Source organism: Alligator sinensis, unplaced genomic scaffold (genome assembly GCF_000455745.1).
Source record: "Alligator sinensis unplaced genomic scaffold, ASM45574v1 scaffold768_5, whole genome shotgun sequence".
NCBI lineage: Eukaryota > Metazoa > Chordata > Crocodylia > Alligatoridae > Alligator > Alligator sinensis.
In genome coordinates, this window is record NW_005841991.1 from 899228 (window position 1) to 913092 (window position 13865).

General features: G+C 41.8%; 2 protein-coding genes across 3 annotated transcripts in view; one reads left to right on the forward strand and one right to left on the reverse strand.

The window, feature by feature from the left end:
* PIGH (phosphatidylinositol glycan anchor biosynthesis class H) overlaps nucleotides 1-13865 on the reverse strand; it is a 174541-nt gene that overhangs the window by 133655 nt on the left and 27021 nt on the right. The window contains exon 4 of one of the 2 annotated variants that reach the window (XM_025201347.1): nucleotides 5706-5849. The exons of the other annotated variant lie outside the window; for it this stretch is intronic. Coding sequence (XP_025057132.1) covers nucleotides 5838-5849 — 12 coding nt within the window. The 3' untranslated portion in view covers nucleotides 5706-5837. Of the gene's footprint in view, nucleotides 1-5705; nucleotides 5850-13865 lie in introns of those variants that run through there. 2 annotated transcript variants of the gene reach the window in all.
* PLEKHH1 (pleckstrin homology, MyTH4 and FERM domain containing H1) overlaps nucleotides 1-13865 on the forward strand; it is an 82415-nt gene that overhangs the window by 63790 nt on the left and 4760 nt on the right. The window contains 10 exon segments of the mRNA XM_006021407.3: nucleotides 755-934; nucleotides 1915-2023; nucleotides 3106-3218; nucleotides 4652-4828; nucleotides 5572-5669; nucleotides 6643-6820; nucleotides 7587-7742; nucleotides 9679-9779; nucleotides 10833-10974; nucleotides 12441-12583. Coding sequence (XP_006021469.2) covers nucleotides 755-934; nucleotides 1915-2023; nucleotides 3106-3218; nucleotides 4652-4828; nucleotides 5572-5669; nucleotides 6643-6820; nucleotides 7587-7742; nucleotides 9679-9779; nucleotides 10833-10974; nucleotides 12441-12583 — 1397 coding nt within the window.

A 13865-nucleotide genomic window follows, 5' to 3' on the forward strand; every position in this document is an offset into this window, starting at 1 on the left:
ACTCTTTCCTGCCTATGCAGGGGGTCGGACTCGATGATCTATTGAGGTCCCTTCCGACCCTAACATCTATGAATATGTAAAGTGCTACACATAGTGAAGAGAAAACCAAATGTACAAATAAAGAATGGAAGGATAACTGGCTTAGCAAAAGCACTGCTCAGAAAGATCTGGGGGTTATAGTGAATCAGAGACATAAGTCAGCAGTGTGATGCCATCACAAGAAAAGTGAATGCAGTTTGGGGTTGCAGAAGCAATGTATGCAAGACCTGGGAGGTAACTGTACCATTATACTCAGCTCTGGTTAAGCTTCAGTTGCAGTACTGTGTCATTTTGAGCACTGCACTATAAGAAGGATGTAGAGAAACTGGAGAGGATCCCAGGATGAGTGACAAAGATTATTCAAGGGAAATTGCAGCAAAGCAGATTTTAAACAATTTTCAGGAAAAACTTTATAGCTGTGAGAACATCAGAACAATGGAATAAGCTGCCCAAGGAAGCTGTGTAGTCTCCTTCACTGGCAGTTTTCCAGAAGAGGCTGAATAAAGGGCATCTATCTCTTGGTGAAAGTATAGGAATAGCACATCCTGTGCTTGGGTTGGGGGCTGGACTAGATGACTTGTGAGGGCCCTTCCAATCCTGTTACTCTGTCATTCTTGCATTCAGTAGATCTGCCAGCATTTTGAACTGTCTGTCTTTATCTTCTGCTCTTGCAACAGAGATAAGGAACTTACCCTAGTTCATTTTCTTTCCCCAGTGTCCTCTGGGACATTTGCATGTCCGGGAGTCAAAGGTGGAGGAGGTGGACCGCTCCTGTGACTCAGACGAAGATTATGAAGCCACTGGTGGGGGCCTCCTCTCATCACATTGCACTCTGGTGATTCATCCACCAGATCAGAGTCCCACTTACTTACTTATTGGTACCAAACATGAGAAGGTATGTGAGTTGGTGTCCCTAGAGAGCAAGCAGATGCAATACTGATAATACTTGACACTATGGACTGGCAAAAACGATCAATTTGAATAAAACAAGGACCAATCTGACATATCACCCAAAACCCACATGCAATGTTAAGCTGCAATGGGGTGTTTGTGGTTTCCTTTTGTCTTCCATTTACTTTTCATTTTTGCTTCCCTCTCTCCCAGAGGTTTTTAATACCAGCATTTCCAAGCCCCACAAAGATCGTCCCCTCAGAGAAACAGTCCCCCTCCACCCACAGCCCTGCTGGACTCTGTCTTCTCTCAGATTATTTTACTTCGCAGTGAAATAGATAGTGTATGTATGTTGTCTGTCTTGCTGTTCCTAGATAAGGTGTGAAAGATCTGGAGTTCAATGCACTGCTGTCCAAAATTCAGAGGTCCCCTCCATACTTAGATCCTGGAATCTTTTGGTGCTAAAGATCATTTCTTACACCATAACTCCTAAATAACAGTGAATCTAGACTGCAATCCAGAGGTGCCCACATATCTGAATCAGCTTTAAATTAGTTAGCTTGTATATTGGTAACAATCTATCTGCAGCATCATGGGCTTCAGCAAGAGCTGTACAGACTTTCCCAGGGCTTTGGATATGTAGCTGAAGGCTTTGCTGCAGCTGCACTGCTACCAAGCTAGCTAGTTTAAAGCTGCAATCACACTTTCAGACTGCAGTGTAGGCATGCTCTTAATAAATAGCAAAGGGCCTAGCTATACCTGCAGCTCACTGTTGGCTTTTGGTCAGATTGTAACCTCGGTAAACCAAAATTTGAAGGAAAGAATGAAAAAGTGTGTGTGTGTGTTTGAGAGAGAGAGAATGAGTTTACCTTTAATGGGTACCCTTCGCTTTTGGCATCCTGATGGCTGGTTACCTGTAAACATAATGTGAATGTCACTTGATTTACAGCATCCTTTACATGCTGTTCTTTCCTTTTCCCCAAGGATACATGGCTATACCATCTGACTGTAGCAGCTGGCAGCAGCAGTGCCAAGGTGGGCACAGCATATGAACAGCTCATTGGAAAACTGCTGGATACAGAGGGAGATCCCCGTAAGTAGAAACCCTGAATGTCTTTCCCACAGTAGGAAAGGGTGACGACTAATTCTCTTCATCACGGTTTGCTTCAAACATACTGCATGGTGTCTTTCACCACTAGTTGTGCAACAGGATTTTGGCAGAGAACACAGGAAATAGAGTGAAACTAGGCAACTCTGCCAGTTTGTTTATCAAAGCGTCTATTATACTGGAGATGAAACGGTAATAAATACTGAGCACAGACCTGGAATATTTTAACAAAAAAGACAAAAATCTGGATCTTTGGCTCCACCTAGCACTGCATGCCTTGAGCTATCACTTTTCTATGCTTCACAGCCATAAAGCCACACACTCTTTTTCAAACCCACGTACACTTGGCTGCCATATGTATGTATGCAACACACATGTATGCCTGCTTATATTCACAGATCCACGTTATACCAGACACATACAAGTGCATATACTCTCACGCTTGCATATATGCCAATGTACTCATCCCCTGACAAGTATTCTCATGTATGCATGTACCATCTATACATATTCATGCACCCCAATGGACCTGCATTCACGCACTCACATGAACGTTTCCTCACACCCCTGAATATATACATACTCTCTACTGTACACTCACATACACATATAATGATCTTTAAATTTTAATCAGTGTAGAACAATATATTTCATGAATAAAGATCCCACAAGCGTTACACACAGGTTTCTCTGTCTTCCTTTTATCAACAAACAGAATCACTTCCCACCAGAATCTAGTCTGTGTGAAGCACTCAGATGGCATGGCAAGGGTTGGCAGGGCTGCCCTATGCTGCTCTATGATATTACTCACTAGTCTTCAAAGAGATTTGCCTGTTGTCAGTGTCATGACTTCATTGCAATCAGTAGACTTATACCAGGGATGTACTGTTGACCCAATGTATTGCTGCCTGCCTTAGTTGCTTGCTCCTGACCCTCACTCTCCTTCAGCAAGGAGAGGCTCTGCAGAAGTTTTAACTCTTTCTTAGGAAACTCCTCCTTACCTCACATACAAATTCATGGTATGTTGTTTCTGAGGTTACGTGTTTTTGTTCCATTTTGCACTTCAGATTCTCCACTGTGGAAACACCCAATGCTGTGCTACAGCAAGGATGGGCTGCAAACTTCTCTCACGACTCTGCCTTCAGAGGCACTGCAAACAGAAGCCCTGAAGCTCTTCAAGGTATTTAAAAAGACAGTGCAAAAGGTTTTCAGATGTTCTGATCACATATTGTGGAGAAGAGATAAGTTATGGGCAAGACATTAGCTGACACCGTGCATGTTCCTGGTGCTGGTACAGATATGCCATCCACAATATAAAAAGCCAGTCTGCTTAGCAGATGTAGCTTATTCTCAGCAAATAGCCACTCAGGGCCTCACTTTTTTGGGGGGGCCAAGTGTGCCAGGCAAGTCTTACAACTCCTAAGCTGGCCTTCTCTCCCTCTCCAACATCAGGTCCAGAGGGAGAGGGAACGACTTATTGCCAGACCTGCTAGTGCCTTTTGCCAATGAGAACTTGGAGAAGCAACTCATGACCTAATTCTCATGATCTGCTTTGGGCCTTTCAACTAGAAACAAAAAACAGAACTAGGACCAGAAAGCAAGAGTGTGCTCAAGGGACTGTGAAGAGCTGTGGGGAAAAGCTAGCAAGAGAGAGAGGCGTTAAAAAGCAGTGTAGAGGTAGGAGATACTCAAGAGACATGAAATAGAAAGTCAGACTTGGTGATTAGAACAATGGACTGAGCCAGGACTATCCACTGACTTCCTCTGTGGGCTTGGACATATAATTTATCCTCTATACCTCCATTATCCCTTCTGCAGAATGGGGTAATAATACTTACTGTTGTTACAGAGTACTACAGGATTGTTTAGTAAGGGGCTGAAATATTACAGGTTACAATAGTCTTACTATAGCATTGAGGTTCCTCCTATTGGCTGCTATAATATTTTGTCTTTTATAAGGGGACTTTTTCTGAGTATGATACCATAAATGTGTAGGACCCAAGGCAGGTCAAACTATGGAGTTGGATGGCAGAATTGCTGATGCGACCAAGCTATATTTGATGATAATAGGAGAACCAGAATTCTTATAGGTTTAGTGTCATAATCATGCATCATTCACAACAGCTGCAGAGAGAGTATAGTCTAATGGCTAGAGCAGAGGCAGGCAGGAAGGATTTAGGTGTTGTGTTTATGACTCTACTTCCTATGTGACGTTTAATGATTGCATATTTCTGCAAAGAACATGCTGCTGACATGTAGTCTATGCATATTTTTCAGGGAGGAGTCGGTGGCGGGGGAGCTGTATGGAAGAAGCAGCTTCATTTAATAGAGGTTGAATCACAGATATGGAAGCCAGGAGAGCTGGGTTTTTTACTAGGTTCTGTCACTGACTTGTTGTTTGACCCTGCAGCTCAGAGAGGTCAAGTGAATTCTTCAGTCTCATGTCACTGGGGGGACGGGGGTGCATAAAAATACAGTACTTATTCTACCTCACAGAGCTGTTAGGAAGATGAATTAACCTCTTGTAAAGCATTTTGAGAACCTCAGCTGGAAACTGCCGGAGAAAAGAACTGTCTTGTTCTTCCTGTAAATGACAATTCCCTTTTCATGTAGTCCTGTCAGCTGTTCATCAACGTTCCTGTGGAGGCACCATCTATTGATTACCACGTGTCACTTGCCCAGACCGCATTGCAAGTCTGCCTGACACACACTGAGCTGCAGAATGAAATCTATTGTCAGCTGGTTAAGCAGACGAGCTGCCGGCAACCCCAGAACCACTCCGTCATTCAGGTGAATTCCTTTCTGCCGCTCCCACTCTGTGAGAACTCTTTTTTGTTCCCCGTTTCTAATAATAATATCACAAGCAAATAAGAAATTCAATGTTTGTGCTATGCTTATTAGTTTAGTTAGCTGCATCATTTCATTTACAGCATGAAGTGGCAATTAGATCCTTGACTGTGATATGACCAGTTCAAACAATTCACAGTGTAAAGATTTCTAGCTAGAGAAATGCATAAATGCTTTGAATCACTGAGGCAGACAAGGTTCCTTGGGTGAATTTGATATCTTTTATTAGACCAACCCAAATAGTTGGAGAATAGTTATTAAGAAAGCTTGAGTACATTTGCGAATTTTATGAACTTTTGGCAGACAATCAATAAAACAAAATTCACTGACTAAACTATTAGTTGTGAATTATTTGTCTAGTTGCACTGGCCAAGACTTTCCAAAGAAAAACTCTTCATCTGGGGTACCTACCTTGAGAAGCCATAAAGGGAGCTGATTTTCAGAAAGAAAATCAGGGTCCTTTAAAACATCTCAAGTTAGATGCCCTGAAAGGGAAGTGTCTACAATCACAAATCACAATTTCAACCTGTGGTTTTCTCAAGATATAACTGGGAGCAAGAACTGGACAAAAAATGACTGTTCCTGAAGGGTTGGAAAGGGTCAGATGCAGAAGCTGATGTTTCTAAACAATTTCACATCGATGCCTATGCAGCTGTGTTGTCTAAATGACCTGGTTCTCTTCACAGTGCTGGCAACTCTTGGCTTTGTGTGCTCCTCTCTTTCTGCCTCAGCACCACTTCCTCTGGTATGTCAAACAGCACCTGCAGAGGCATGCGGATCCCAGGTAAGGAACATGCCAGGTTTTTCTTTCACTAGTCTGGTTACCCTAAACATTGGTTGGGGTGTGAATATTTTTTTCATGGTGACAAAAATAAAGTGGAGACGAAGACAAAGCGTCCATAGAAGCAAACAAACTGGCAATGGTTCCTAGGTGATCAATTCTGCTGAAAGATTAGCAGGAATTCTGAGGGGACAAGAAGAGGGAGACAAGGCTCTAAATGACTTCAGCAACCTTAAAAAAAGTTAACAAACCTTAAACAGATTCCAGTACTATATTTTATTATCCTTGGAGTAGGTTACAGAGCAGAATACCCAGTGATCCCTATTCTGGCCACAATAAGCCATTCCAGGGGGGCACTACTTAGTTATTGATGCAATTCACAGGTAGTTAAAAGCACTTGATCTTCAGCCTCATGTCTCACCACACACTTTCATCATGCCTTATTAACCAGATAACAGTAAACCAGAACCTGGGTATGCACTGTAAGAACAGCTGTAAGTAAACAGCTATTTCATTTTAAACCTATGTTTGCATCCAAACACACTGCCCAGAACTTAAAAAAAAAAAAAACTCAGACTAAAAGTCCCCTGAGATTTGAAAAGGACTCTTTTTTGTTGTTGTTGTTGTTGTTGTTGAATGGCTCTGTACTTACTGATTCCAGTCAGAACCAGAAATGGCAAAATGCCATGGGGGAAGTGGCTTTCTTACAGTATTGCCTGCCTAATTAGAAGCAGAAATACTACAAAACTAATGCTTACCCTCACTTTACAAACCCATGTTTCTCAGTCCATTTTTATCTGAATTAAATCTGAGCTTCAGACCCATTGAGGTGAATTAGGACACTTCTACATATGTACATCTTCATTTGAAAGATCTCTGGGAAAACCAGAACACTAGGAAGCAGTGACAGTAATGGGTACAGTATACATACCTAAAATAATGTATTTGTGTTGTCCCTCTCTCACTCTGAGAGCAGGAGTGAAATAGGCAAGTATGCCATCTACTGTCAGAGATCACTGGAGCGCACATTACAGACCGGAGAGAGGGAAGCTAAGCCTTCCAGAATGGAGATTGTGTCCATTTTGCTGCGGAACCCCTACCACCACTCGCTGCCCTTCAGTATTCCTGTGCACTTCATGAATGGAACCTACCAGGTAAGATGCTGGGCTTGGATATGTATCTCCCAGGCAATTGAGAGCTGCACTGGAGTCTGCCCAACTGGAATAGGGAGGTCAATGGAGGGGAACTGAGGGATTGTACCCAATCAGGCTCTGTGGATAGTTATTAGGGCTGTGCAAAGCTTCAGTCGCCGATTCAATTCGGCAGAGATTCAGTGCGATTCAGCAGCCAAATCTCTGAATCCAAATCGAATCAGGAGACCCTTTAGTCTCTCTGAATCGAATCGGAGCCCTTTGAACTGATTTGGAGAGATTCGGTGATTCGAACACAGACACAGCTTTAAATGTTTTTTCTACATACCTCAAGGTACCAGGTGGCTCATGAATGCTGAGATGGTGGGGTGGTTGGAGTGTCCCTGGGGAACGCGGGGGGAGCATTTCTGGTCCACTTCTGGGTCCGCCACCTAGCACTCCTGTGGGCCACTCCATCCACCCCACCATCGCAGCATTGACGAACTGCACCTGGTACCCCAAGGCATGTAGAAAAAAACATTTAAAGCTGTGTCTATGGCCAAATTGCTGATTCTCTGAATCGGCATTCAATCTTCAGATTTGGATTCAGCCAAATCAAATTGGGATGGTGATCCAAATCAACGAATTGAATCACTGTCCCCGATTCAGGCCAAATCTGAATCAAATACAGCCCATTTCGCACACCCCTAATAGTTACCATGTTCTCTGTTTACAGCTGTTTGGCCAAACTCTATTCATTTAGTTATTTTAATCTCTGGCTTCATTTTAGGTTGTCGGTTTTGATGGTTCCTCAACAGTAGATGAGTTCATCCAGCAGCTGAACCAGGAGACTGGAATGAGGAAACCCTCCCACACTGGTTTTTCCCTCTTCACAGATGACCCATCTGGCAGAGACTTGGAGCACTGCCTCCAGGGCAACATGAAGGTGATTCCTTCTCCAGTAATTCCAGCATACTCCTTCCAAATCCTCCTAATGGCGAATGAATATTTTTGATGTGGCCGAGATCGCATCCACCTGAATCTTGTCTAGACAAAGATTTCAAGGTGTGATGTTAGATCATGTTATTTAGCTTCATCTAACAAGCAGCACCTAAAGCTGTAGTCAAGACAAGGCAAACTATTTTGATATGGGCTTTTTCTTGACTACAGCTTTAAAAGATGCTTCTTAAATCAAGCTAGCTAACTTGACTTTGCATCACACCTTGAAATTCTCATCAACACAAGGTCCTGCCAGGCTGTGGAGTGCCAGATGCATGTAATTAAAATCACATATTGGATTGTTAAATACCCTTGGTATTTCCACGTAAAACCAACCTCTCCTGCTGATGGCTGTGACTTGAAGAAACTATATTTTGGTGCTGACCCTAGAGAGCCCCTCCTCCTTGTTGGCTTAGAGGATACATTTACATACAAGGCACAAGCTGTTGCAGATAGACATTTCTGGAGCAGAACTGGAAAAGGCAGCTTTGAAAGAGACTGTAGTTCCAGCTCAGCTGCAAGGAATGTGTTGCGATAGTGGCAATAGAGGGCATAAGGAGTTAAAAGCACTGTAGAGCGTAGAAAAAAATGGCAATAACTCCTTCTTATATGTTTTGCAGAGGAAGGTGCCACAATGAACTCCAGTTAGCTAGTGCTCTGTCATAGTTGGATACAGATTAGGTGATCCTGAGCTTTGCTTGTGTTGTATGGGGAGACAGGATATTCAAAGAGCTAGCTGAGTCCTAAACAAACAAAAGCATTACCCTGGCTGGTTAAATTGGGCAAGGAGACCTCTCCTCTATAGCTTAAGTCAAGAGGTTGGGATGGTTGTTCAGTTATCTCAAGTGACCTCTAATACTCTTCACTTGCTCTTTATTTACCATGTGAATGGACGTAATGGAGATTTTTACTATCCCATTTTCAAAAAGGTTGGAATAATTTAAAGAAGCTAACCAGAACTGTAGTATTGTTTTGATTACAGGGAGATCTGACATGCAAAGTTGAGATCCAGTTCCAAACTAGGTTTTGTTTTGGTTCATCTTGGCATAGATACCCACCAGGAGGAGTTTCATAGAGCTTGCACTAGTTTGGGATTCACATTCAACCTCCCCAGAGACTTGGATCTGGAGTTTTCATTTAGGACCATTTCTAATTATGTATTGCATACCAGGAAAAATGTGATGGACTCATCTGTCACTTCCTGGCTAAGTATACAGGCAGTCCTCGGACTTATGACACAATTGGTTCCTGAAAACTGCGCCTTAAATCAAACCGTTGTAACTCAGAACAAATTTTTTCATAAAAAACAATGTTATAAATGGAGGATTGGTTCCTGAACCAAGGCCTGATACCCTATATACACTAAAAATACCCCAGAATTTTGTACTCAATCAGTTACAGATGAGTAATATAGCTACATGAATGTATTTATATTGTAAATAGCAATCATATTGATTTGGAAGGACTTCTTTGAGGTGACTTTGCTGAACTTTTTGAAGGGCTCTTGCCTGGAGTCTTCTCAGGAGTCTTGGCTGCAGGGTTTTCTGGAGTCTTGTCTGCTTTCTTAAAGAAAGTATCCAAGGAAGTTTGGACAGATGTTCTCCAGAGATGGGTGATGCAGCGAACTTGTTTGCTGGTGTGGAGTCACATCAGATTAAGTGTTGTAAAGTCGAAACTGACGTCATAAAGTTGAAACAGGGTGTCAATTTATAAACGTTGTAAATGCATAAAGTTGTAACCTGAAACGCTGTAAGTCGAGGACTGCCTGTAGTCTGATCCAATCTGTCCTTCCCTCATCCTGACCCCACAATAGTTTGTTATCCAAATCACTTTTTCCTTAAGTTTACATTTCTTTTTAACTTGTCTCTGTAATTGCTTTAAAGATCTGTGATGTCATTGCAAAATGGGAACAAGCTTTGAAAGAGCTGCATCCTGGGAAATATGAAGGTGGCACAAGAATAGTGAAACTGACTTATAAAACCAGGTACCATTCATCATTTGATGGGGTGGTTGTTATTGCTGATTAAATATCTATCGAGTACATATATCAGCCTGATATATATTAGAGGGGCTGCAACTTTTTATAAACTGTTATTGTCAGAACTGGTGAATCTAGAAGCATTCTATTCTTAAAGGAATGAAAAGTAATTTGTGTGTGTTCAAGGGGATGGATGGAACATGAATAAAGCCCAACACATTTTGGAAAAGCTAAAACAGACTTAGAATCAGACAAATTACAAGATACAATACAACAGAGCAGCATTTTGTATTGTTCCACTAATAGAGACCCAACCATAAAACAGAATTAAACAATATATATTAGATAGGAACAGGAGAGACTTAAAGAAGCACATGCGTGGGGAAAACAGTTCTGAGACTTAACAAAGAAAAGGAGCCATTTGGGCAAGATAAATGGACTAATGCTAGGGCTACATGAGGACAGAAAATAGGGAAGTAAGAGACAAAGATTTATAAGGAGAACTGGGCTGAGTGTGTGGTGGGCTTTATAAACAAAGGAAGCAAGTTTGAAGGAGAGTCTGAAATGAATAAAATGTTAGTGAAGAGCTGTCTGTAGATGAAAATTAGATGCAATACTTCCCCCTTCTTGTTCCTCAAGAGTTCCACCTGCTGGCAAAATGGGAGCCTGCCCAGAACTGAAGGATCAAAATCATGGTGTAAATGTTATGGACCATCTAGTAAACATTGTCAACCTCTGTCTGATGGAAGGGTACTGATTTCCCCAGGTTTATAAAAGCATTGCTCAGTATTAACTAGACACCTTTTGATACCCAGGTTCGTCACAGGAACGGGAATGGCTTCTAGAACAATTCCCTCCTGAGATGTAAAGGAAACAGTTTCCAATTCTGCCCTTCCTCTCCACTATCATGAGGAGAGGGCTTCAGCACCAATGCTCCCAAGTCAACTCTTCTATTGCACAAAATTAACTTTTCAAGAATAAATAAATTTTTTAAGTTTTCAATTCTCTTCTCAGCTACTACTTGGCACTTTTTCTCCCTTTTACTTCTCTCTTCTTCAGATTGTATTTTCGAAGCCAGGCAAAAGGTGAGAGAGATCGAGAGCGGTTGCTGCTGGCCTTCCAGGTCAGCAGTGAAATAGCCAATGGAAGGTTCCCTGTCAATAAGGAATTGGCTCTAGAAATGGTGGCTTTGATGGCTCAGGTGAGCAACCAGCCAAGCATTCTCTGGAGCTGAGCTCTGTTTTTAGCAGTGGGATGGTACACTGTTGGCAGGGCCGTGCTTTTCTTGTGTATGGAGAGCACAACGATGAAGGCTACATTTCTAAAGAGGGATGAGGCTTCTGTGGTGATGTTCTGTTCCAGAGGCTGTTATAGAAAGCACATCTGGCAAAAGGAGGCAAGAAAATCCACACCTCTTTCCTACAGGCCACTGACTTGCTCCTTTCTAATATGCTGCATTATAAGTGGAAATCCTTCCTGTTGTTTTGTTTGTTGCTGCACATCATATTTCCTCAGTTAAGCAGTCCTGACTGATGTAACAGGGAATGGTACTTCTTACCAAACCACTCATACCTTATGAGCTATATCATGCCAACCAGAAATCAACAGAGCAAACTATTCACAATAAGTAGTAGACTTCTGTACAATTTTGATTGTATACAAATACCCCATCGTTCCCAAGAGAACTCTGTTGTATCAAGAGCCATAAAAAGATATAGCCAGTCTGTAAGTGTGCCAGAAGCATTTCTGATCAGCATGTCTGATGAAGATTATTAAAACAATCACTTTACAGATTTTAGCCCAATAGTCAGAGCATGTTCTTTTACATGGCCAACAGCCAAAAGCCTCACTCAGGAAAAGCATCTTGCAGGTTTCTATACTAGTCCACTATACTTTCAAGAACCATGTTACTGATACAGATTTAATCACACTGTGTAATGGGTGTGGGTATAGTCCACAGAACAGTTATTTCTTGCTAAATAAGAATGACCAAACATAAATACTAGGTCTGCTCCCTGAGTCGGTCAGATAAGTATGTCCTGAAAAAAAAAAAGTTCTTTTGATCCAGGGAGGCAGATTTTCCATTTGGTTTGAGCAGAATTTGGATGCATTGAAGAGTGGGTTAACAAAAGGCTCTCTCAGCCTCAGCCCTTGAGTACATTGAACCTTCAAAGGAACAGCCTAAACTTGTGCTATCAGCATAAGATCCTAGAGGGAACTTAGAACAGTAGAGAATCCTCTCGCCATCAAATTTATGCCCATTTCCTTGGCCATTATCAATGTGCCTGCTCAGTTCATCCTGAAGACACAGGGCAGCTGGCATAGAAAGTTGCACAGACCCTAGCAGCAAAGAGTTCCTTCTATGAAAGAGGAATTTCCCAATCTTCCTCTGGTCATTTTCAAGTTACTTTGCACTGTATCTGTTACAAAGTGACATTAGCAGAACAGGGGATCTTGCTTATACCAGCTGCAAATAAGCTTACTGGCCAACTGCAGGTGGAATAAAAGTCTTAGCAATGATACAAAGGAATTTTCCTGCAGCCTCAGTGGTTGGCCCAAATCCCATTTCATCTTCACAAAGCAGGCAGGGATGTCCCCAGTAGTCACTCACTGTGCATGAAAGATATTTTGGTGTCATTTCCAGAGCCCCTTCACATTCTATTTCAGGTGGAATATGGGGATTTGGATCGACCAATGCCTTCAAGTCCTGGGGGTACCTCTCAGTCCAAAATGCAACACCTGCTCCAACAGGTTTTGGACAAGTTTTATCCCAAATGCTACAAACAAAATGTTGTTCCTGAGCAGCTTAGGTAAGATGTTAACCCTGGTCATGTTCTCTTACATGCAACTCTGTGCAGGGGGGGAGGAGGGGAGGGAAGGGAAAGGTGAAAGAGAGAGAGATCCAGGTACTTGCTATTTACAGAATGCATCACTTTTTGTAATTAGAAAATTTAAAAGGGATACTGTCAAGATAGATATTTTACACAAGCAAATGCTATCTTATTTAAATGAAGAAACATAAAAAGAACATAGATCTCAGGCAACATGTGCCCTTTAAAAGTGATATTGAGCCAACCCAGATTAAAATAGGATTAGTTAACTACAGGTGATTTTCTCCACGTAAAGAACCAGCACCTAAAAAAAATCCCAAATTATTCAACAGTAAACCCTATCTGCCCCAAATTAGAGTCCACACCCCTATATGAAATACCCCAAACCTCAATTCTCCCTAAGTGCCTAGCTAAGCAAAGGGGCTTTGTAGCAAACCCTATAAAGCCCAGCAAACCTGGGCTTCTTCAGACCATACAGAAGCAAATTTGGAAGTCAAAGAGCTGACCCACATTCTGTCCTTCAGTCTGCTATTGGCTCTTTGAGTCAGGAAGTGTCACACACGTGTATAAAACTAAACTAAAAGATGTTTCTACTGATCACAGTTCCAACCATTTTGCCTGGAAAGTATACCAGTCTCTCCAGTTTTTATTGGTCAGAACTAGTGCAATATACTCCACCTAGAAATCCATGGGCCTCCCTTGGTCTTCCATAGGAAGATGTGTTGCCTACAGAGCAGTCCATGAGCTGCTGCACCTCCTCACATGATTTAAATTGTAATCCCACAGACAGCACCTTGCAACAAAGATGTTTAAGGTACACATAACAGTAATCATGAGAGAACTAGGGCATTATTTTTTCCCGTGGAAAAAAACCCAGCCTAGGTCAAACACTTATACTTTTTTTTTTTTAAATTGCAAAGTCAAGAACTAAAAAATTAGGAAACGCCAACATTAAAAAGGCCTATGCAAACTTAATTTCCCCCCTTGTGCATATGCTTATGATACAACCTTTAATTTTTAATTTAAATTTAAACAAGCAAAAATAGTCTTCCAGGGCAAATACTCACCACAGAAAAATTAATCACAAGTTGTTCAAGTTAGCAAAGTTAACAACAATTAAGACCAAGGTTCTGGCAGGCAACCTTAATAACAGGCACTGCTATGGGCCCTGTTTATAATATGTTATACGATAGTCCTTCAGAGGGAAAGATATTTTATAAGTATAACAGAAATTTTATCTCATGTCCTTCAAGGGGAAAGA